The following is a 25,632-nucleotide window of genomic DNA, read 5'->3' as shown; positions in this document are numbered from 1 at the left end:
CTACGACATTGGAATTTTTGTATAAAAAATAAAATTTATGAAATTGAGTGTTAAATTTTAGCTATTAATGATAAAAACTCGTAGCTATTTGCGTTAACTTAAGAAAAGTTAACACAAAAAAAGAATTTGCCCCGTATAGAGCCTAAAAGAAATTGCCTCTCATTGGGAGAAATTCTTTTACAAAACCCCCCCTCATTGGGAGAGATTCTTTCATAAAGCCCCCAAGATTCCTCAGAATTCTAAAATGAGTTATATCCACCACTTTTCCAATCACAAATAAAGACCCTCACTGGAGATGCTCTAAGTAGTCTAGTCCAATTTAGTCCAATTCCAGTTAATGAGGTCAAACAAATGCACTTAGCCTTATATAGGCTCTACATAAGGAGAGACATGTGACGTGCCGCCCATGTTTCGGGCAAAGCGAAAAAGATTTTAGTCCAATGGTGCCATGTAGGATGAAATTATTATATTACCCTTATATTTAAGGTCTTTAAGGTGGAATCTCGCCGAAACGGAGTAAAAATTGAGTTCTAAAGGCTAAAATGACGATATTGTACTACTTAGTATTATGGTCTATTGATATTTCTCTTCATATGTAAATAAAAGATTTTAGATTCGATTCTCTGTAAAAAAGAATTTAAACCATATTATTTCCTTTTAATGTAGATAATATCGTTTGTCAAAAACATTTTTCGAAAGCAGCTTTTACTTAAAACAAGGTGCTTTTTTTTTTTTTTTTTTTTAATCCTCCGCGCGGCAGTTGCAATTACCAAACCCGCGCTAGAAAGTATTCGTTGCCCTCAATCGTCTCTCTCAATGTCTCAGCCGCTCTGTTTTCGTTCTCTCAATTCGCAGACCCAAACCCTAACCCTAAAATTCCATACCCAAATTCCCTCAACCTTGTCACTTCAATTTCCCACAATTTCAATAAGCCCTAAGAAAAGACAAGGTATGATTTTGTTGTTCAATTTTCATTCCGGTTTAAGCACACCGAATTGTGAGCGAGTTTGAAAATGGTTATTTAACTCTCCATCATTTTATTTGCAAGTGTGAAAGTTACTGATGTGTAATGGATATGAAGAATGTTGTAACTAATGAATATCCGGTCGTGGAATTATACGGAATTGAATTTAGCTTCGTCTTTATTTGTGACCTTTACATTACGCACACAAAGCATGATCACAAAATGTCATTGATGTTTGGTGATTACGCTGACCAAATATGTTAGTGCGTTCGAGCTGCTTGAGTTAGTTGGTTATTACTAATCAGTGCGTCTAATTATGTATATATATCTATGTGCTCTCTCCGTGAAATCCCTGACAAACTAATTTTACAGAAAGTAAAGGAAATGGAAGAACCTGAGCAAGAAGCTCGGCGGCTGAAATCTGTAGCAGAGGCCAAATACGAAGACTCCAATGTCAAATCAGCCCTCAAATATGCAAAACGTGCTGAGCGCCTGAGCCCAAGCTTGGAAGGCATCTCTTCCATGGTCACCGCCTTAAAGATCATCTGTACAGCCTCCAAAAGTCCCAATCCTGACTGGTACAAGGTCCTGCAGGTGGAGCCCTTTGCTCACACCAACACCGTTAAGAAGAACTACAAGAAGCTCGCGTTTCTTCTCCACCCTGACAAGAATCCTCATGCTGGTTCCGAAGAGGCTTTCAAACTCGTCAATGAGGCTGTTCGAATCCTTTCTGACAAGCTTAGGAGGAAGGAGTATGATATGAAGCTCAGGATAAAGATTCAGGATGAGAAAATTAAAGAGAGTGGTGTTGGGGGTTTACGTTCTAGTATGGTGGTGGAAGGTGACACCTTTTGGACAGCCTGTTCAACATGCCGGCTTTTGCACCAGTTTGAAGGAGGTATTTGGGGCATAATTTGGTTTGCCCAAGTTGTAAGAAGAGCTTTAAGGCTCTGGAGGTTGAAAATGGTGAGAATTTCAAGGTTAGGACTAGCGAGAGGTTAAGGAAAGAGAATTGGCATCAAAAGGGGGAATGAGTAGTGAAGGATTGGGTAGGAGAGTGAGTGACAGTGGTGAAATAAATGGCGGTACTGGTGGGAAAAGGAAAAGTGGTGTTTTGCAGCGGAAGGGTGAAGTGGGTACTGGTGATTTGGACAGTCAAGTGAGCGCTGGGAAAAAGAAAAGTGTTGTTTGGGAGAAGAAAGGTGAGGTGGGTACTGGGAGTTTGGGCAATCAGGGTGGTGATGCTGGTGAACTGAGTGGTTGGAGGTTGAGGAGGAGAATGAGTAGTGTTGGAGAGGTGATGGAGAGGTCTAAACCGAAGAAGGCAAAAACCAGTGATGAAATGATGACATTGGCGGAAATGAAGCAAAAGGCTCAAAAGGAGAAGATGAAGATGAAGCTGAAGGACAAGAATGATGAAAGAGATAAGAAAGAGAAGAGAGAGAGGCTGAGCCATGACAAATTAAAGAAGGGTAAGAATTTAGATGTTGAGAAACGCGCTGTTTCAAAGAAGGATTTGGAAAGTGATAAAAGCAATGGCTTGTCAATAGAGAAGAGCAGCAGGGGGTCTAAGAGTGGGAATCTGGAAATTATGGTGGTGGAGGAATCAGATTTTTACGATTTTGATAAAGATAGAGTAGGGAGGAGTTTTGAGAAAGGACAGGTGTGGGCTACATACGATGATGACGATGGAATGCCAAGGCATTTTGGTTTGATTGATGAAGTTGTATCTGTCAAACCTTTTGAGGTGAAAATGAGTTGGTTGGATCTTCAGAATAATGGTTATGAGTGGCTTGCCTGCTCGGAGAAAATGGGATTCCATGTGTCTTGTGGGAGGTTCAAAGTTTCCAGGAAGACTTCCATTAATTCATTAAATATATTTTCTCATCTTGTGGATTGTGAAAGGGTGGCAAGAGAGATTTATTGTATATATCCGAAGAAGGGGTCAGTGTGGGCACTTTATAGTGAAACAGCTTTCGATGCAGAGGGAAGAAACTTGTCCAGGAAAGACAAGCGTTGTTATGACATAGTTGTGTTTCTGACAGCTTATAGTGAGATGCATGGTATGAGTATAGGGTATCTTGAGAAGGTCGATGGGTTCAAGACAGTTTTTAAGCGAAGGGAGATCGGGTCTCATGCTGTTAGGTTGCTAGAAAAGAGTGATGTTAGGTTGGCATCACACCAAATTCCTTTGAGGAAGCTCTCTGGTGATGAGGCTTCAAATCTTTTCAAAGACTGCTGGGAACTTGATCCTGCTTCTCTTCCTCCGGATTTACTTACTTTTGGTTTGGGAAGATAGGTTTAGAATATTGTTTGGAAAGCAGAGAGCTCCTTATGTAGCCTTTCCTTCTCTGGTTTCGGGTTCAAAGTGCAATATGCTACTGTTCATGCAGTACGCTACTGAGGTAATTTTTGTAGCAAATGAGGGTACTGCTGTTGAACTACAATCTAATCAGTTGCTGACTATATATAATCTTCCAATTTTTATTGGAAGTGGATTAAATGCTGGTTTACAATCAAAAGAAAATGCATCTGTACTAAATAATGTGAAGCAGCGGTTTTTGTGTTCTTCTCTTCTCTTGGACAAACAGACCCTTATTTTCTTTTCACCCAGCTTTTAAAAAACTGAATTTTTAAAAGCTTCAGTATTAGATTATGTGATGCTTCATAAATCTTGATTGGAAGAAGACGATTGATTTTCTTGACATGTGCATACCTATGTATTGGTTTATATTAATCTTTCAAATATTTGATATTTATGATTTATGCAGAGTAGATGGATACTTTATAAATGTCGCAATACCCTATCTAGATTTTGGAAACCTTTTCCCTTTCAAACCTCGTTTTCAATAGAAGTGGTGTTTTTGGGTTATGTCATTGTATCACTTTAGAAGTTCAGAGCTGATTTGTTTTTGGACTAAACATTTCCTTGAGTCATGCCATATATTGGTTGGTTGGTTTCTCACATATATATCGTCATATTTTGTTTTTGTTTTTTATCAGGCCGAGGGAGAATAGTTATTTATGATTTTGTTCGTATTGCAAAAGCTTTATGTGCAGGAATCAGGATAAGTTGTACTGTAGCTACTTAGTGTTGTAAATCCTTTTTCGTTGCTCCGATTAATTTGGAAGTAGAACAATTTTTTACTTTTTTCTGCTTCTTTCGTACAGATGAAATTTCAGTCGTGGGATGGAGAGTGCAGAGTGCTAGTCAAGATAGCAACGAGTAGCAGAAAATGGTAACCCCGGTTCTCCATTTATTGGTTGAGTTCTGATGTTTTGCAGATTTGAATATGGCTTGGTGATGCAAATGGGGATTCGGTCTCATTTGTCTCCCTCAATGAGAGTTTGTGCCAAGCCATTAGTCGATTATTTGTTCAAATACTAAGTTAGCATTCTTATTCGACCCCAAAAAAGTGAGAATTCGATATTATGTCAATTAGAGAGCTTAGGCTGATTGACTATTAGTTTGAAACCCTAGCACCCATTGGCTGCTGGGAAAGTGAAAGAAATCTAACAGCCTAATTCTTTTGAATACGTACTGTACTTCTGTGCTCCTGCAATTTCAGAGCTACTGATTACAGTTCTCGTTTCTGTTTTTCCTTTCATTACCGGTGCTAAATTTCTAGTACAAATTTTGCTGAATTAGATTGTTTTTGTTGGCCAATATAGGCTCTATTTGCTGATTTGGATGCAAATATGATATTGGGTTCGTCAGCATGACTTGATTGTGTTTGGTTTCTTGTCGCCGTATGTACCTGAGTCTGACCTTGTGACTACACTAACTAATGGTATGTGATATTCCCGCTCTCATTTACTTCATGCACTCCTTTTTTCTACCCTCGAGACTGCATAAATCATAAGAGAATCAAAAGGGCAAAAACTAAGGAAAAAGTAGAGAAGGATAAAATGAGACTGAAAATCACAAACCTAACTAATTATTCGCATGATTGGCAGTTGATTAATTAATATTAATAATTATCAATAACTAATGTAATAACCATGTGCATATCGACTGACACATCAAGTGATTAACTAATATGATAAAAAAAATACGATCTTTGCAAATGAGTTCAATTGTTCATGACTTACTTTGCAAACAGGTGGTGCACATGCAACGAAATTCGTATCTCAAACTGCTTCCCCTACGTGGTTTGGCCTGGAACCCTAACCAGCCTCAGGTTTCAAGTTATAACCCCAAGGTAGCAGATATGTGGGCACTCGGAATCCATGGAGAGGCCACTTTTGGGGCCAAACCGGATGTTCCCCCGCCTCCGAAAAGTTCACTAGTGAAACTGTAGAGTGCACCCCCAATGAGGGTATCACACAATGGTAATGGCACTTTTCGTGCCCGCGACTCTTGGGGAAATGACGATTGCAGCTGCGGGATCCCAAGTTCAAGATGATTCTTGTCATGCTGGTTTCAACTTGCTCATGTCGTGACCTCCCGGGCAGTAACGGCAGCGCGTGGTGGACGTCTGCTTATACTACATTTGGTTCGAACAAGTAGGTGAATTTTTACACATCTGTTAGCGGGCTGCTGTAGGGAGTTTGTTGTCGGAAAATTAATCACTGCTTCTATTGCAGCCCAGTACTCGTCTTATTTCTCCACTCACCTTAAAGTCTCTCACTTGATAGAGTAACACCCATTTTCCCACCCACAAGTATTGCTAAAATACCGTTTATCGTATAACCACTTTACAGGGACCTTGATGGTAGAATTTCATTCTTTCAACACTCAAAACGATCCAACTTGGAGAGCGTTTCCCCCTAGGGGTTTGCTAGGCTTGTTTTCCTCTAGTCATTTCTGGGGCTGTTCAACCAGTTTTTGGACTGGATGTGTAGATTTCGCCATTTGAGTCGTTATTATTTGTTGAAAATTAAATATTTTGACCAAGGTCCTTGCATCATTAAGGAACCACCAGAGGAGCCATATAATTCTTTCCGAAATTTGGGTGGTGTTAGGTAACGAGCGAGCGGTGGAGAGTGAGACGAAGGAGAAGTGGTGGCGCCGCCAGTGGCAATCACCAGGAAAGGAAAGAGTGAGACGAAATAGTGTGTTTTGATGATTTGGGGGTTTTTAATTTTAATTACATCAGTTTTTTATTTTTTATTTTTTATTTTTTATTCTAGCGCAATAGTTTTGTGTTATGTGGCGAATCCTCTACTTTCATCACCCATTGACAATTAATTGGGCATAAAAGTTTCTAGCACACCAATTTGTCAAAAATTTGAATTATATGTGACGAACAAAATTTTGGAAAAAAATTCTTCAACCGGGGAACTCTTTATGTGATGCTTTTTTTTTTTTTTCCGAAATCCATCACTTATTTTACCCTAAAGTGATGAATTTTTGGGCATCACAAATAATTTTGTCACCTAATCCATGTTTTCTAGTAGATATAAATATCAACTAAAACAATGTGATATGAAGAGAGGTGGCATCTATCTCTATGACTGAACATAATTAACAATGACATCAAGTGTATCAAGAAAAGTAGTATTTCGTTAAGAAATAGAATGAGCCTAGGCATAAGATTAGTTCTAGAAATTTAAGAACCCTATATTATATTGACAGTTTTAATGTATTGATTATCATATAATTAAACACGACATACTAAATTATAGAGAATTTGATAATCTTATGAAACTATTTGGTCGTACATAACCGCTTTTTGGGTACATGATACATGATACATGATACATGGTAACTCTTTATTGTCATAATGTACATTTACCTAGCTATGGTCAATTGAAAATAATTGGGTATTTAGGCTGCTTTTTGGGAGAAAAAACCCCCCAATGTTTCTCAAGTTCTGGTGTCTTTTGATTCTCATCAAACATGGCAAAGATATAAGTTTCTATGGGTTTTCCTGGCCTTCTTGGAGTCCCTCCCTTCACATGTTGAATCAAGTGTGAGTAATATGTCTTTGCATTATCAATTGTAGTTTCTGTTCCACCAGCTGATGGCCAACCTGTCTCTGATACAACAATTTCCAAGGACCCTCCTCCAACCTTCTCAAGGGCAGCATAAACACCATCCAAAATGGCATCGAAAAGATTATCATAACCAAATTTTCCATCTTGTACCACAATCGATGGAGATGTGAAAAGAGCATAATCAAGACGAATATCACGAGCGTTGCTGCTGTAACTAAAATACGGGTACAAGTTAACAAGTAATGGCGATTTGTGATTCACTAGGAAACGGATAATGGGTTGCAAAAGTGAGCTATATTCAGGCTTGAATGAGCCATTTGACGGAGGATAGGCTTCTCCAAGTACTCCAGTGTCTATGGCAGTGGAAATTTTAATTTGTTTGGCAAGGCCAGCAATAGAAATCGCCTTTTGAATATTTCGCATTGCTGGGACCAGAAATCGGGCAAAGGAGTCTGAGGGCTTGACTTCATTTCCTACCGCAATGTATTTGAATCTTACATTGGCATAGTTTCTCACATTGATTTGCACCCATGTGTTTGCATTGGCTTGGCTTGAAGCAAGGTTTTGAAGGTTGTCATTTGGCACGCCTAGCAAGAGCTCAATATTAGAGCCTCTAAGGGCACCCAAAGCAGCTTGGTTTGGATCATAGAGTCTCATTCTCTGGATTTTATATGTTTTGTAGAGAGCAATAACTTCTGCTTGGGTTGGTAGGTCATCGCCAATCATTCCATTACATACACCAATTTGGGCACCTAGATTTGAAAGATCAAAAAATATTATTGTTTTTATGGGACAACATGATGTTCCTAATTGATAACAAGTAGTGCGTTAAAACAAGTCGTAAAAACAATCTTACTTACGTCGACTGCCATATATAGAACCCTAGTTTTGAAGTATGAGAGATGGAAAGAGAGAGATACCTGTAGTTTCAAAGGTAGCCATCAGTTGCCCTAGTACAAGTACCATGGAAATCATATAAGATCCTCTACCCGTTGATGAACTGGATGTAGCCATGACAAGAAAAATATTTATATCCAAATTAAGAAATAAATTATATTATTTGTGTTCTCCTCAATGTCGCTCCTTGCTCTTTAATTTATAGAGATAAAAAAGAAGAATGTATGATTAAGAATAGTAAAGCACATTAACTAGCATGAAACAACCTTAACTGTTTGTTTATCTATTCCATTTTTTATGATGCATATCTTTCGTTTTTTGTTTGTTGTATTTTTTTCCTATTCATGGAATGACTATTTCTTCATTTGGTTGGTGGGTTGAGGCTAATGCGTTTTTAGTGGATTTGTGTAACATAAAATGGTTAGTATAATTGTGATAAATAGAGTGGGGTAAAATGTAATTTACCCTTTTAATTTTGTTCCCATTCGCTTTCTCTGGCAATGCAACTCTTGGTATGTAAAATTCCATATTAAAAAAATGTAATTTTCTAAAATAATAAACATACACTCCCATGAAGAACATAGAAGGAACAAAACTTTTAGATATTCCTTCCACGTAGTATAGTGCCCCATGAGATTGTAGTCTAGGTTTTTTTATTTCTTTTATTTTTAACAAACACTATTAAGCGTAACTGCTTGGGTGACGAAGAGACAACCATCACGCAAAGGTAAATATGGTCGTCGAAAACATTGAGCAGCGAAGAGGGCGTTGTGCAAATTCTCTCACACAAAGCTCGTGACATCAGACATTGCGAGACGGACTGAAAGTGCTTTGTCACACGAAATGAATGTTGCGCGACAGATTTGGTGGTCATTGCGTGAAACGAAGAGCGACGAATGAGTGTTCATTGCGCATTACACTCCAAGCGATGAAACTGGGTTTCGACCCCCAGACCCTTGTGTGTCAGACATAAGGCCATCGCAGTAAGATTTTAAATTTTTTTTTTTATTATTATTTTTTCCTTTTAAATGTTGATAATATTGTTTTATGTATAAATTAATTTAATGAAATTAAAAACAAAAGATGTAAAGAAGAATATTGAATTGAAAAAATTATTGAAATTGTGCATACAATGGAAAGCAATATTTCAAAACTTGAAAACAATTTAAAAGAAAACTAGAATATGTAGTCGTCGGCGTCACAATCGCATGTTGGTGGTGTTGCTGCTGCATTGGGGCCTAGGAGATCGTAGTTGGAGGTGGTTCAACGTCGAGGAACCGAATGCTAGAGATTTAAAGGGCGAGACGAATTTGGTTCATCAAACTGCTTTGGGCCACAAGCTAAGACTATTGGGTAGCATCCGTTCTTTTAGGTCCACCACTTCAGATGTTAACGATTCGACCTCTTCTGTTCTCTGCCTAGAAGATGAGGCAAACAAGTGCTAAAGGCGGGCTTTCCCAAGCCCCTGGTGAACACTTCCCTGCCTACGATCGAGGGTCTGATCGATTGTGTCCGTCATGATCTAAAAACCCGCATTCTCAGGGGGAAACACCTCCTCAATTGGGTTCTCTGGCGGAAGCTGGGAAGCCACCTTCTCCAGAACAGTCTAGCATTATGGTTTAATTGATGAAGTTGTATCTGTCTAACCTTTTGAGGTGAAAATGAGTTGGTTGGATCTTTAGAATAATGGTTATGAGTGGCTTGCCTACTTGGAGAAAATGGGATTCCATGTGTCTTGTGGGAGGTTCAAAGTTTCGAGGAAGACTTCTATTAATTCATTTAATATATTTTGTCATCTTGTGGATTGTGAAAGGGTGGCAAGAGAGATTTATTGCATTTATTCGAAGAAGGGGTCAATGTGGGCAATTTATAGTGGAACAATTTTGGATGCAGAGGGAAGAAACTTGTCCATTAAAGACAAACGGTGTTATGACTTAGTTGTGTTTCTGACAACTTATAGTGAGATGCATGGTATGAGTACAGGGTATCTTGAGAAGTTCAATGGGTTCAAGGTAGCTTTTAAGAGAAGGGAGATCAGGTCTCATGCTGTTAGGTTGCTAGAAAAAAAGTGATGTTAGGTTGGCATCACACCAAATTCCTTCTAGGAAGCTCTCTAGTGATGAGGCTCAAACCTTTTCAAAGTGTTGGGAGCTAACTAGCTTCTGGAGTTGAGGGGTCGAAGGTAGCAAAGTGCTCCTAAGCAAAGGATGTTGTCTGCGTTGAAGAAGGAAGAAAAAGAAATGAGGGTTGGCCTCCAATGGCTAGTTTTTTGTTTAATTGTGTGAGTGACAAATGTACACTCTAGATTAGATCACTTAAATCCCAATGAAGGGCTAGGATTTAATCTGGAGTAGTAAGGTAATTTTAGTGTTTGATATTGTCTAATCACCAACTCTTTTACACAAGTATGGGTGATGGAAATGTACCATACCCTTACACATTTCTCACTACTTAATGAAGTATGGCTGCTGCATTTTTTCTGCACAACCTTGAAGTTGAAAAACACACTCCAAATCCTCTCATTTTCTCTGCCATTCTACCCCCAAGAAACGGATAAAAAACTATTCAACAAACAAACGTTAACATGGCCTCAGAGCTCAGTTTCTGATCTAAAAAAACCTTATGGGCGTAATATGTGCAAGTTAAGACTCTTGGGAGCACCAACGAAGTGTCCTCAATAACAACAACCAACCAACAATTCTAAAAATGAAGGGATCCAGTAGTAGCAGTGAGCTAAAAGCTCTAGTCTTTGATGGGGAGAATTATGATTTTTGGAGAATAAGAATGACAACCATTTTCAAATCCTATGATCTATGGGATATAGTTCAACACGGGTATGAACTACCTGAGATGGAGATCGATGCTCTAGAGGAAGATCTCACAGAAACACAACTCAAAACACTGAAGCAGAATCGGATGGAGGATGCTAGAGCACTTGGAATCATTCAAGGTGTTGTCTCAGACACCATTTTCCCGAGGATAGCAAATGAAGAAACTGCTAAGGGAGCTTGGAAGTTTTACAACAAGAGTATAAAGGAGACACTAAAGTCAGAAAGGTAAAACTTCAGTCCCTTAGAAGAGACTTCGAGTATATAAGAATGAAGGAAAATGAGTTGTTAAAAGACTACTTCACTAGGTTGTTTGATGTTGTAAACAAGATGAAAACATATGGTGAGGAACTGCCTAATGAAAGAATTGTCTAGAAACTGTTGATTAGTTTGACTAAACCCTATGATTCAATAGTGAGTGTTATTGAAGAAACCAAAGACACTGAAACTCTCAGTGTGCAAGATGTGATGGCATCCTTAAGAGCTTTTGACCAAAGACTCAAGCGGCATGCTGATTTTGCACCTGAGAAAGCCTTTCAATCACTCAATATTGGATCTAGTAGCCAAGCCAGTGCAAGCAATCAAAAACCACAGTGGAAGGGCAAGAACAAAAAATGGGAAGGAAAAGGGTATCATAACTCTAGACCTAAGCAAGGCAACAACATTAATGCAGGTCCAAGAACCAAACAACAATGCAAACACTGTGATAAATTTCATCTTGGAGAGTGTTGGTTCAAAGACAAGCCTAGGTGCCATAAATGCAACAAGTTTGGGCACATTATGAAGAACTGCAGATCGAAGAATATGCATCAAGTAAACCGCGCAAATCAAGTGGAGGAAGAAGCAAATGTGTTATGTGCCTTTAGTGCAAAAGTGGAGAAAAACAATGAAGTGTGGTACATTGACAGTGGATGCAGCAACCACGTGACTGCACATGAGTCATTACTCATTAACATTGACACAAATTTCATTGGAAAAGTGAAAATGGGAGATGGAAACATTGTCAAAGCCACTGGAAGAGGAACTCTGGTTATCAACACCAAGAAAGGAAGAAAATGCATAAGGGAGGTAATGCTAGTGCTAGGACTGGATGAAAACCTACTTAGTGTGGGTTAAATGATGGGGTATGGATATTTCCTACTTTTTAGGGGAACTGTGGTTGAGATCTATGATGACAAATCCCTATTAAATTGGTGACCAAAGTGGAAGTGAAAAACAGAAGCTTTCCACTTATGTTGAAGTACTTAGACAAAGTGGCAAGGAAAGCAAGTGTGACAGGTTCTATGAAGCTATGGCACAACAGACTTGGTCATTTAAACATGACAAGCTTACAAAATTTGCAAAAGCATGAAATGGTACAAGGTATACCAAAGATGGATTGATGCAATGAAACCTGTGAAGGGTGTGTGTTTGGCAAGCATCACAGGGATCCATTTGAAGCTGGCAAGGCTTGGAGGGCAACAAAACCACTCGAATTGATTCACATAGATGTGTGTGGACCAATGCAAACAACAACAATCAGTGGGAACAGGTATTTCCTAATCGTGATTGATGACTACTCACGGATGTGTTGGGTATATTTCATAAGGTTCAAGTCAGAGGTATTCACAATATTCAAGAAGTTCAAGGCAATGGTGGAATTACAAAGTGAATCCTAAATAAAAAAACTAAGAAGCGATAGGGGAGGTGAGTACACCTCACATGAGTTCAATGCATTATGTGAAGATGTGGGGTTGGAGAAGCAACTCACTGTGGCATATTCACCACAACAGAATGGGATTGCAGAAAGGAAGAATAAGACTATAGTCGAAATGGCTAAGTCTATGATGCATGAAAAGAACATGCCCTATACATTTTGGGGTGAAGCTGTGAACACCTCAGTGTACCTATTGAATAGGTGTTCTACTAAAGCACTGGATAAGAAGACACCATTTGAAGTGTTTAGTGGAAGGAAACCCTCTGTGAAGCACCTGAGAGTGTTTGGCTCAGTATGTTACGCTCTCATCCCTCACCAACTAAGGCACAAGTTGGAGAAATCAAGTAACAAGGGTGTTTTTGTAGGCTATGGAACCAGTGAGAAAGGGTACTGATGCGAGAATTATACGCACACAATTTAAACCCTCTTTTTGTCAATTGTAGTGAAGAATGTAAGTAGGGATCGTTCTTAACCGGGGATTAGGAGGGATTGCAAAATCACTTGGAAACTGACTCAAAAACGTAAAATAAAGTTTGAAACACTAAACTAGACTCAAAGAATGCAAAACTAAACAATAAAAACACTCAAACAAATCAAAAGACTCAAAACAGCCCCAAAACACTCAAAACTGCCTTAAAATCACTTTCTGGGCAGTTTTGAGCACTTTGGTAACTTTGGACGAAATTGAGTAATAGAATGAATCAAAATGCTTAAAAACACAAACTAAGATACTTTCTAACTAAAATGACTTAACAAAGAAAAGGGGGATTGGTTTTGGATGAAATTGAAAACAAAACAAATACTTGGGAACAAAATAGATTGTAAAACGAAGAATGATGAGAAACTAGTTAGTGGGTTCCTTGTCCACACATGAACATATGCATATAATCGAATCCACTGGGACTAATTGGACCTATATAATTACTTGTTTTGCAAGAACTCTTTACTAGAGAAATAAAACTAATCAATGTAGGCAGATTTGTTGTTGTAACTTAAAAGCATAAGGAAATGAAGTAAACACAAATAAATGAATCAACAACTAATAAAATGAGATAGTATCAATGGAGATGAAGCTAGGGATTCGATTTCACCATTGCTAAACCAAGTCCATGTTTGTTAAGTCAAAACGTATTCAACTCTCCAATCTGCAACTAGGGTTCGTTTTACTTATTTATGATCATCCATTTGATGTGTGGTTGTGATCAAGTACTCCTAATATGCAACCTAGTTGTGATGTTCAACTTAGATTAGCAAGTAAGAATCCATTAAGAACAAGAAAACTTCAAAGAATCAAAGAAATCACATGGCAGGATGTATGCATAGCAGTTTCTTCATTCATTCACATGTCTACCAAGATTAAGCATGATGTGTACTATAACCTTGATCAAATAATTCATAAGCAGCCCTAATGGTGATCAAACATTAAGATTAACAAACAAATTAAACTATAAAATCAGTGAATGAAACAAGAACACAGATTGGTGAATCAAATACTTTAACTTAATAACATGGAATAGTTTTGCAAGGCTACATCGAATCCACCCCTAGCCAAAGGGGGATTTAGTTCTTTATAACATTGAAATCAAAGAAACACCTAAACATTCCAACAACTCAAACGTGAATTGTATGAACGTTTAAGCACTCTTTTCTTCCATTCCTCAAACATACAAAACAAAGAGAGTTGAATTTAAACATTGAAATCAAAGAATCACCTAAACATTCCAACAACTCAAACTTGAATTGTATGAACGTTTAGGCCCTCTTCTCTTCCTCTTCTCTTCCTCTTCGTTGTAGCATAAGGTCTAGGGATAGTTGGTTGGTGGGATGGAAGTATGGTGTTTGGATTGTAAGGGAGAGCACGGCAAGGGTGGTTTGATGTCTACATTCTGAAATGGAAGAAGTGTGTGACTGAAATGTGTATGAATGAGAGTGAATGAGAATGAATGCAATGGATGCTTATTTATAGGTAAAATAGGGGGGACATGACAGCTAGGAGGAGGAATATATGCATGTGCAAAGCTGGAAATGCAAGCAGAAAATGGAAAGGAATGCATGTGCACGGCAATGATGGTTTCTTGTGGTGAATCTGAAATGGGAGAGCATGTGGATTAAAGGGGTAATGATGATGAATGCATGTGAATTATTTATGAAGGGAAAGCATGTGCTTTGACAAAAATGAAAGGAGAATGTGCACGGCATGAGAGAATTTCTGGAATGTTGAATGTGCATGTGAATGAAAGCTAGAGTGATGATGATGAATGCATGTGGAATGGCTGAAATGAATGATTATGGATGCATGTGCAATGTTTTATAGGATGGAATGCATGTGAATATGATGGAAATCTGATAGGAACTCACAGCAAGGATGATTTCTGGTGGTGAATGGGTGTATGTGTGAATGATTAACGGAACATGTGGGTTGGAAATGATGAAAGAAATGCATGTGAGTGACAACTAGATATGTTGATGAATGCATGTGGAATGTTTGTGGTGAGTGAATGTGTACGGCAATGAGTGGAGAAATGTGTGAATGATGGCAGATTTGTGTGGATGATATGTTTAGGGTCTTGTAAGGGTGGAAATGCATGTGGAGTGCATGATTGTTTATGATGATATGGATGGTTCTTTGCATGGCTTTTGAAGTGATTGTGGGCTTTGGAATTGGAAGGAAATGCATGGCCTTGGGGTTGGTTTAAGAGAGAATGGGCTAGGCCCTTTGTTTTATGTCCAAAATGAATACAAGGCCTTCAAATTCGTCCAACACTTTGGCTCCAATCATATGCTATCCATTCCAAGCCCAATTTTGCTCCAAAATGCTCCAAAATGCATCTTTTTGCTTCCTTAGCCATATGAACCTAAAAACACACGAAAATGGCTTAAACTACTAAAACAACTATGAATTAACAACATAGATGCACGAAAACAAGCTAAGTAAGTCGCCTAAATATGCTCCTATCAGGTACAGAGTTTACAATTTATCAACTCAGAAGATAATCCTATCAAGGGATGTTATCTTTGATGAAGACTCAACATGAAAATGGGAAACAAGGGTAGAAGAGAAGGACAGTGTCTCTTTACAACTTAATCTCAATGAAAGGTAAATAAGGGAACCTATAGAGACCTCAGTTCAAGAAGATGTCACAGATAATGGTGACATACAAGGGACTACACAGCAAGCTAGTATGAGTACACAATCAAGTCAACTCCAGTGAGATTAAGAAACCTGGATGAGATTTATGCTACATGTAATTACTGTGTAGTAGAACCAGAAACATATGAAGAAGCTGAGAAAGACAAAGCTTGGAAGAAAGCAATGCAGGAAGAGCTTGAAATGATAGAGAAGAATGACACTTGGGAACTTGTAAATCGACCAAGTGACAAGCCTGTGATTGGAGTGAAATGAGTGTACAAAACGAAACTCAACTTAAATGGTTTTGTGCAAAAGAACAAGGCCAGGTTGGTGGCCAAAGGTTACTCACAGAAACTAGGTGTAGATTTCAATGAAACCTTTGCTCCATTAGCAAGGTTAGACACCATAAGGACTTTGATAGCCCTAGCAGCCAAGAAGGGTTGGAAGTTACTTCAATTGGATGTCAAATCTGCATTTCTAAATGGAGTGCTAGAGGAGGAAGTGTTTGTGGAACAACCTGAAGGGTTCATAAGTAAAGCACTTCCAAAGAAAGTGTACAAGCTAAGGAAGGCACTATATGGCCTAAAGCAAGCTTCAAGAGCCTGGTACAGTGAGATTAATTCCTATTTCACTGAAAAAGGATTTCAAAAAAGTCCTAGTGAAGCTACACTATACACCAAGATAGAAAGCAACATCAAGACACTCATTGTCTCAATTTATGTGGATGATGTTGTCTACACTGGAAATGATGCTGCAATGATTGAAGAGTTCAAAGAAGAAATGATGAGAGGTATGAAATGACTGATTCTGGCCTCGTGTACCATTTTTTAGGCATTGGGATAATTCAAGAGACAAACAACATTTTCATTCATCAAATGAAGTATGCTGAAACCTTACTTGAAAAGTTTGGTTTGAAAGGTTGCAAACCGGTCTCTACACCTTTAATTGCAAATGAGAAACTTAAGAAGGATGATGGAAGTGAATCTGCAGATGCCAGTCTTTACAAAAGCATTGTTGGCAGTCTATTGTACTTAACTGCAATAAGGCCAGATCTAAGGTTCTCAGTAAGCCTACTTTCTAAGTTTATGCAGAATCCTAGCAAGATACATATGGGCACAGCTAAGAGAGTGCTGAGATATGTGCAAGGAACACTAGATTATGGAATCAAGTATGAAATGGGGAAGTCAACTATCCTAATTGGATTTTGTGACAGTGACTAGGGTGGCAGTGAAGATGATAGCAGAAGCACATTGGGCTACGCTTTCACCTTTGGTTCAGAGGTATTTTCATGGGCCTCTGTGAAGCAACAAAGTGTTGCACTATCCACAGCTGAGGCAGAATATGTGAGTGCATTAGAAGCAACGACTCAAGCTATTTGGCTAAGGTTTATACTCAAAGATTTTGGCGAATTACAGGTTGATGCCACACCACTCTTATGTGACAACACCTGTGCAATTGCCATGACCAAAAACCTAGTTTTTCATCAAAGAACAAAGCACATCAAGAGAAGATATCATTTCATTAGAGAAGCATTGCAGGACAATACAATCAAACTAATCTATTGCAACATAGAAGTTCAAATCGCAGACATATTCACAAAAGCACTACCTAAGGAGAAATTCAATTACCTGAGGGGTTTGCTTGGAATGACACCTAGAAGCAGTTTAGAAGGGAGTGTTGGAAGCTAACCAGCTCCTGGAGTCGAGGGGTCGAAGGCAGCAAAGTGCTCCTGAGCAAAGGGTGTTGTTTGCGTCGAAGAAGGAAGAAGAAGAAATGAAGGGTTAGCCTCCAACGGCTAGTTTTTTGTTTAATTGTGTGAGTGGCAAATGTACACTCCAGATTAGATCACTTAAATCCCAATGAAGGGCTAGGATTTAATCTGGAGTAGTAAGGTAATTTTATTGTTTAATATTGTCTAATCACCAACTCTTTTACACAAGTATGGGTGATGGAAATGTACCATACCCTTACACATTTCTCACTACTTAATGAAGTATGGCTGCTGCATTTTTTCTGCACAACCTTGAAGTTGAAAAACACACTTCAAATCCTCTCAATTTCTCTGCCATTCTAGCCCCAAGAAACCAATCCAAAACTATTCAACAAGCAAACGTTAACACAAAGACTGCTGGGAACTTGATCCTGCTTCTCTTCCTCCGGATTTACTTACTTTTGGTTCAGGAAGGCAAGTTTAGAATATAGTTTGAGAAGCAGAGAGCTCTTTATATAGCCTTTCCTTCTCTGGTTTTGCGGTTCACAGTGTGAAATACTACTGTACATGCGGTGCCCTACAGAGGTAATTTTTGTAGCAAATGAGGGTACTGTTGTTTAACTACAATCTAATCAGTTGCTGAATATATAATCTTCCAATTTTTTACTTTTTTCTGCTTCTTTCATACAGATAAAATTTCAGTTATGGGATGGAGAGTGCAGAAAATGGTAACCCCGGTTCTCCTTTTATTGGTTGAGTTCTGATGTTTTGCAAATTTGAATATGGCTTGGTGATGCGAATGGGGATTCGGTCTCATTTGTCTCCCTCAATGAAAGTTTGTGCCAAGCTATGATGCATGGACACGGACATGGATACGGGGATACGACACGATACGACATGGGGATACGTGAAATTTCTAAAAATGAGGACACGATACGTCAAGGATACGGCAATTAAAAAAATATAAAAATATATATATATATATATATATATATATATAGATATATCTAAAACATTATAAAATAAGCATTCAAATTTATTTCAATAAACTCTAAACATTTAGAAAGATAGTTCATCCAACAAGCAATTAGTCTTAAAACTTGAAAAAGTAAAAAGATCATCCAAATGAAATTAAAATAAAAAATAAAAAAAAAGTCTCATTCAACTTCCACGTTCATGATGTCTCCTCTAGTAATCAAAGTAGTCTCCAATGACGGTTCATCAAGTGAAAGGTTAGCAATATCACGCATCCCGACACTTTCTTCACCCAAGTTTTCAAAGCCATCTCCTCCAACATCCCACAATTGAGTAATACCTTCTTTGTAGGTTGAGCTATTCCTTGATAAAAGACGAAGATTATTATGCACAAATACCAAATCCTCCGCTCTTTGTGGTGTAATCTTGTTCCTTCTTAGAGAGTGAATAAAACTATAAGTGCTCCAATTTCTTTCACAACAAGAGGAGGAACAAGGTTGTCCAAGTAGCTTCAACGCTATGGATTGGAGACTAGGTGTAGAAGCTCCATGGACAATCCACCACATCACTGGTTCCGAATGAAACCTTTCATTCATAGAATCAATAGCTCCAAAGTCATTCAAGCACATAGAGAAACAGGCATACTCCACATTGATACTTCTTCTAATTTCCTCATTGGAAAAGTATCTCTCAAAGCACTTTTTCCTTTCAGTTGTAAGCTCAACATCTCGGTGTGGAGCAACCTGACCAGGGTCTTCTTGGAGCCATTCTGAACTATAATACCTAAAATAAAAGAAATAGCACTTTAAAAATATAATCATAAAGCTAAAGATTAATTTATAAGAGTTTATAAGGATATTAGCGATATTAGCAAAATCATTACCTTGGATTTAATGAATGCGCCAAACAATGTAGTGGTGTGCTACTTTTAGTCCATCACTCCAATAAAATGCGATACACCGCATCAAAAAAGCTGCTTTTTTCATGTAATGCCTTGCGCTCATTCCTGTAGATAGCAGCTTTTACCTTTTCAATCATAGTATCCCACCACTCATACACCAAGTGAAGACAAGGTTTATCTGTATCAACCATTCTAATAACCTCATATATTGGAGTTGTAAAGAAAAGAATATACTCAATCTTCTCCCAAAAGTACTCATCCAATATTTTTTGCTTCACCGACATTGCTTTAACCAAATCATCTTCTTTGTACAAAGCCCAATTCGGGCTAATCACCATTTGTTGTAAACCTTTCTTTACTTCCTTAAATCTTCTAAGCATCACAAGTGTGGAAGCAAATCTGAAAAATTTTAAAATTAGGATAGCTCATAATTGAATAAGAAAAAAAAGAAAGAAAAAAAGTGGAGAAAACAAACCCTGTTTCGGCAATGGAGAGCAATTTTAGTTTGCAATGTTCATTAAACATGGACAATCTCATGCTATGGTTCATAAAAATTTTGATGGACCAAACATCACTAGCAATGGTTGAAATCCAATTGCAGTCATCGTACGAAACATGTGTTTGTTTCGGAGAGCATATACTCTTCAAAGCAAGATTAAGAGTGTGAACAACACAGGGTGTCCAAAAGATATGGGGATAGTGAGCCTCAATAAGTAACCCAGCAACTCTACAGACAGGAGCATTGTCAGTGATCACTTGAACAACATTTTCATGACCAATTTCTTTGATAGCTTCTGTGAGAAAGTTGGCAATACAATGCTTGTCTTTATATTCACCTTCACAATTAATTGGTCTTAAGAACATAGGCTCGCTTTCACAAGTTGTCATAATATTAATTAGTGGTCTCCTTTGTGCATCTGTCCACCTATCACTGCACAAACTTACACCTTTAGTGCTCCATGTGCGCTTGATTGGTTGGAGGCATTGCTCAATGTGATTCTTCTCTTGTTGCAGAAGAGTGGTTCTTAGTGCATTATAACCTGGTGGAACATACCCTGGAAGTGTAGAAGCACGAACATATGAGTTTCGATAGTACGGATTTCTTGCAAGGTTAAATGATAAGCCACCTGTATAAAACATCCTTGTAACCTCGGCATCACATTGATCTCGAGCTTCCTTGTTAAAAGCTTTACTGAGAGGCCCACTTGTTCCTTTTCTCTTCTTTGGATCAAGATTCACTTCAAGTAGATCATAACAGAAAGAACCAGTATTGGGCAAAGACACATTCTTAAGAGTAGAACTCTTCAGCTTATATTCACACTCTCGAATTAACTTTTTCATTTCTGCAAGATTTTCATCAGTAACCTTGCTGCAAGGCGCGATCCCGTTTCCAGCCATTTTTAACAAATGATACTTGACCCTAGGGTAGGATCCTTTATAAGTTTTCTGACAATAATTGCATTTAAATACAGTATTTCCTCCTCCTTTATTTCCCACTTTTTCGAGCTTTTTGACATACTTTCACAACGGAGTGTGATAATTTTCAACAATCTCATCCGGATTAGCATTATCATCCAGATTAGTATTATCATTCGCATGATTATCAGGATGATTCATTTTCCTAAATCAACAAACATATAAAGTTATAAACAGTAAGAGTTAATCCATCATGAAAGCATATACATAAAATTATTAGAATCTAAATATTCATACCACTACACAATAATATATTATAATATGCAAAATACAAGAATATTATAATAATACAAAAAGTTAAAAACAAAAAAGCAACAAGCTTCATCAGAAGAATATTATAATAATACAAAAAGTGAAAAATAGAAAAGCAACAAGCTTCATCAGATTCGAATGGGCTATGGGGTAGTGGTATGGGTATTATAATATATTATTGTAGGTAGTGGTATGAATATAATAATATTGGTTTCGACTTTTGGAAAAGCAAATGACTTTATATTTTATAATCAGTTAAGCTTTTAGTTTCAAACTTTCAGTACTCACTCACCTGGAGTTGCAGACAGAGAAGAAGGAGACAACGGAGCACTTGTAGACAGAGAAGATGGAGACGACGACACAGTTGCAGATGAAGACAACGGAACGGTTGTAGATGATGGTCTGATTCATGAAAGTCTCCCAAGAAAAGTAATTTATGTTATGAGGTTCAAGAGGTAAATCTGAGTTTTATTTTATTTTTTCTAATTATCCTCCTGATTTTAGAGTGATTTCAATTAGCTAGCTTCGATCAATCACGATTCTGTGTGGATTTATTGTGATTATTTTTTATTTTTTTTTTCTAATTATCCTCCTATTTTAGTTTCAAACGTATCTGAAAAGTAGGATACTGGTATCTCGACAATACGGTACGCGTATCTTATCAGTCCTAAACGTATCTCTTCATTCCAATACGTATCGGGCGCGTATCCATGCGTATCCTTCGCGTATCCGTATCCTCAGCGTGTCAAATACGGGATACGATGGATTTCTCCCCTGTCCATGCATCTTAGGTGCCAAGCCATTAGTCGATCATTTGTTCAAATACTAAGTTAGCATTCTTATTCGACCCAAAAAAAGTGAGAATTCGATATTAATTATGTCAATTAGAGAGATTAGGTTGATTGATTATTAGTTTGAAACCCTAGCACCCAATGGCTGCTGGGAAAGTGAAAGAAATCTAACAGCCTAATTCTTTTGAATACATACTGTACATCTGTGATCCTGCAATTTCAAAGCTACTGATTATAGTTCTCGTTTCTGTTTTTCCTTTCATTACCGGTGCTAAATTTCTAGTACAAATTTTGCTGAATTAGATTGTTTTTGTTGGCCAATATAGGCTCTATTTGCTGATTTGGATGCAAATATGATATTGGGGTCGTTAGCATGACTTGATTGTGTTTGGCTTCTTGTCACCGTATGTACCTGAGTCTGAACTTGTGACTACACTAACTAATGGTATGTGATATTCCCGCTCTCATTTTCTTCACCTGCACTCCTTTTTTCTACTCTCGCGACTACATAAATCATAAGAGAATCAAAAGGGCAAAAACAAAGGGAAAAGTACAGAAAGATAAAATGAAAACGTGAAAATCACTAACCTAACTAATTATTCACATGATAGGCAGTTGATTAATTAATATTAATAATTATCAATAACTAATGTAATAACTAGGTGCATGTCAATAGACACATCATGTGATTTATTAATATGATAAAAAATACGATCTTTGCAAATGAGTTCAATTGTTGATTACTTACTATGCAAACAGGTGGTGCACATGCAACAAAATTCGTATCTCAAACTGCTTCCCATACGTGGTTTGGCCTGGAACCCTAACCAGCCTCAGATTTCAAGTTATATCCCCAATGTAGCAGATATGTGGGCACTCGGAATCCATGGAGAGGCCACTTTTTGGGCCAACCGGATGTTCCCCCGCCTCCGAAAAGTTCACTTGTGAAACGTTAGAATGCACCCCCAATGAGGGTATCACACAATGGTAATGGCACTTTTCGTGCCCGCGACTCTAGGGGAAATGACGATTGCAGCTGCGGGATCCCAAGTTCAAGATGATTCTTGTCATGCTGGTTTCAACTTGCTCATGTCGTGACCTCCCGGGTAGTAACGGCAGCGCGTGGTGGACGGCTGCTTATACTACATTTGGTTCGAACAAGTAGGTGAATTTTTACACATCTGTTAGCGGGCTGCTGTAGGGAGTTTGTTGTCGAAAAATTAATCACTGCTTCTATTGCCGCCCAGTACTCGTCTTATTTCTCCACTCATCTTAAAATCTCTCACTTGATAGAGTAACACCCATTTTCCCACCCACAAGTATTGCTAAAATACCGTTTATCGTATAACCACTTTACAGAGACATTGATCATAGAATTTCATTCTTTCAACACTCAAAAAGATCCAACTTGGAGAGCGTTTCCCCCTAGGGGTTTGCTAGGCTTGTTTTCCTCTAGTCTTTTCTGGGGCTGTTCAACCATGTTTTAGGACCCGATGTGTGTAGATTTCGCCATTTGGGTCGTTATTGCTTGCTGAAATTTAAATTTTTTGACCGAGGTCCTTAGTATCATTAAGGAACCACTGGAGGAGCCATATATTTCTTTCCGAAAGTTGGGTGGTGTTAGGCCTAAAAGAGGAGAGGACTGAGTGAAAGAGTGAGCGGTGGAGACTGAGACGAAGGAGAAGTGGTGGCGCCACCAGTGGCAACCACCAGGAAACGAAAGACTGAGACGAAAGAGTGTGATTTGATGATTTGGGATTTTTGATTTTAAATATTTTTATGTTTTATTTTTATTCTGCCGCAATAGTTTTGTGTTTTGTGGTGAATCCTCTACTTTCATCACCCTTTGACAATTAATTGGGCGTTAAAGTTTCTAGCACACCAATTTGTCACAAATTTGAATTATATCTGACAGAACAAAATTTTAGAAAAAAAAATTCTTTCACTGGGAAACTCTTTATGTGACGTTTTTTTCGAAATGGATCACTTATTTTACCATAAAGTGATGAATTCTTGGGCATCACAAATAATTTTATCACCGAATCCATATTTTCTTGTAGTATATCATATGAATAAAAAATCACATTGAATATAGTAGATATGAATATCAACTAAAATGTCATATGAAGAGTATATTTGTTACACAACATTATCATAAGTTGAAAACTTCAATGGTTAGTTTTTCAAACTCGCTAATCGGTGGTCTGAGGTGGCATCTATCTCTTGACTAAACATAATTAACACTGACATCAAGTGTATCAAGAAAACTAGTATTTCATTACAAAATAGAATGAGCCTAGGCATAAGATTAGTTCTAAAAATTTAAGAACCCTATATTATATTGACAGTTTTAATGTATTGATTATCATATAATTAAACACGACATACAAAATTATAGAGAATTTGATAATCTTATGAAACTATTTGATCGTACATTACCGCTTTTTGGGTACATGAGACATGATAACTCTTTATTTTCATAATGTACATTTACCTAGCTATGATTAATTGAAAATAATTGGGTATTTAGGCTGCTTTTTGGGAGAAAAAAACCCGCAATGTTTCTCAAGTTCTGATGTCTTTGGATTCTCATCAAACATGGCAAAGATATAAGTTTCTATGGGTTTTCCTGGCCTTCTTGGAGTCCCTCCTTTCACATGTTGAATCAAGTGTTAGTAATATGTCTATGCATTATCAATTGTAGCTTCCGTTCCACCAGCTGATGGCCAACCCGTCTCTAATACAACAATTTCCAATGACCCTCCTCCAACCTTCTCAAGGGCAGTATAAACATCATCCAAAATGGCATCGAAAAGATTATCATAACCAAATTTTCCATCTTGTACCACAATTGATGGAGATGTGAAAAGAGCATAATCAAGACGAATATCCCGAGCGTTGCTGCTGTAACTAAAATACGGGTACAAGTTAACAAGTAATGACGATTTGTGATTCACTAGGAAATGGATAATGGGTTGCAAATGTGAGTTATATTCAGACTTGAATGAGCCATTTGACGGAGGATAGGCTTCTCCAAGTACTCCGGTGTCTATGGCAGTGGAAATTTTAATTTGTTTGGCAAGGCTAGCAAGAGAAATCGCCTTTTCAATATTTCGCATTGCTAGGACCAGAAATCGGGCAAAGGAGTCTGAGGGCTTGACTTCATTTCCTACTGCAATGTAATTGAATCTTACATTGGCATAGTTTCTCACATTGTTTTGCACCCACGTGTTTGCATTGGCTTGGCTTGAAGCAAGGTTTTGAAGGTTGTCATTTGGCACGCCTAGCAAGAGCTCAATATAGTAGAGCTTCTAAGGGCACCCATAGCAGCTTGGTTTGGATCATAGAGTCTCATTCTATGGATTTTATATGTCTTGTAGAGAGCAATAACTTCTGCTTGGGTTGGTAGGTCATCAACAATCATTCCATTAGACACACCAATTTGGGCATCTAGATTTGAAAGAACAAAAATTATTATTGTTTTTATGATAACATGATGTTCCTAATTGATAACAAGTAGTACGTTAAATCAAGTCATAAAAACAATCTTACGTCGACTGCCGTTTATAGAACCCTAGTTTTGAAGCATGAGAGAGGAAGAGAGAGATACCTGTGGTTTCAAAGCTGGCCATCTGTTGCCCTAGTACAAGTATTATGGAAATCATAGAAGATCCTCTGCCAACTGATGAATTGGATTTAGCCATGACAAGAAAAATATTTATATCAAAATTAAGAAATAAATTATATTATTTTGTGTTCTCCTCAATGATGCTCCTTGCTCTTTAATTTATAGAGATAAAATAGAAGAATGTATGATTAAGAATAGTAAGGCACACTAACTTACATGAAACAGCCTCAATTGTTCGTTTATTTATTTTGTTTTTTATGATGGATATTTGTGCTTCGCATATATTTTTGTTTTTTGCTATTCAAGGAATGACTATTTCTTAATTTGGTTGGTGGATTGAGGCTAATGCGTTTTTAGTTGATTTGTGTAACAAAGAATGGTTAGTATAATTGTTATTTTACCAATTTAATTCAATTGGGTATGTTAATCTTGTTATTCGTTTA

At 37.8% G+C, this 25,632-nt stretch overlaps 2 protein-coding genes and 2 pseudogenes across 2 annotated transcripts; 1 reads left to right on the top strand and 3 right to left on the bottom strand.

Annotated features, from left to right (window-relative positions):
• The first annotated feature begins 761 nt into the window (after positions 1-761).
• On the top strand, positions 762-6,068 carry LOC103940780 (annotated as a pseudogene).
• Positions 6,069-6,712: 644 nt separating this feature from the next.
• LOC103940778 (glucan endo-1,3-beta-glucosidase, basic isoform-like) lies at positions 6,713-7,918 on the bottom strand. Its single transcript, XM_009350952.2, has 2 exons — positions 7,825-7,918; positions 6,713-7,656 (listed from the first exon to the last, which is right to left on the bottom strand). Exons 1-2 carry the CDS (start codon positions 7,916-7,918, stop codon positions 6,713-6,715), a joined length of 1,038 nt encoding a protein of 345 aa, XP_009349227.2.
• A 10,405-nt stretch (positions 7,919-18,323) lies between these two features.
• Positions 18,324-20,440, bottom strand: LOC125473520. The gene is made up of 3 exons (XM_048576431.1): positions 19,518-20,440; positions 19,100-19,441; positions 18,324-18,924 (listed from the first exon to the last, which is right to left on the bottom strand). Exons 1-3 carry the CDS (start codon positions 20,438-20,440, stop codon positions 18,324-18,326), a joined length of 1,866 nt encoding a protein of 621 aa, XP_048432388.1.
• Positions 20,441-24,065: 3,625 nt separating this feature from the next.
• LOC103953219 lies at positions 24,066-25,265 on the bottom strand (annotated as a pseudogene).
• Between the last annotated feature and the right edge of the window lie 367 nt (positions 25,266-25,632).

The sequence above is a fragment of a genome, unplaced genomic scaffold (genome assembly GCF_019419815.1).
Source record: "Pyrus x bretschneideri cultivar Hongxiangsu unplaced genomic scaffold, Pyrus_bretschneideri_v1 Contig9, whole genome shotgun sequence".
NCBI classification, from domain to species: domain Eukaryota; kingdom Viridiplantae; phylum Streptophyta; class Magnoliopsida; order Rosales; family Rosaceae; genus Pyrus; species Pyrus x bretschneideri.
This window is presented reverse-complemented; position numbering and strand designations above follow the sequence as displayed.

Excerpts from the sequence above, each read along its gene's own strand:
- LOC125473520 (XM_048576431.1), bottom strand. The coding sequence starts at position 20,440 with ATGGCTGGAAACGGGATCGCGCCTTGCAGCAAGGTTACTGATGAAAAT. Across the intron at positions 19,442-19,517 it reads CTCTCCATTGCCGAAACAGG|ATTTGCTTCCACACTTGTGA; the intron begins GTTTGTTTTCTC and ends AAAATTTTTCAG. Across the intron at positions 18,925-19,099 it reads AGCAGCTTTTTTGATGCGGT|GTATTATAGTTCAGAATGGC; the intron begins GTATCGCATTTT and ends CTTTTATTTTAG.
- LOC103940778 (XM_009350952.2), bottom strand. The coding sequence starts at position 7,918 with ATGGCTACATCCAGTTCATCAACGGGTAGAGGATCTTATATGATTTCC. Across the intron at positions 7,657-7,824 it reads GGCTACCTTTGAAACTACAG|GTGCCCAAATTGGTGTATGT; the intron begins GTATCTCTCTCT and ends TTTCAAATCTAG.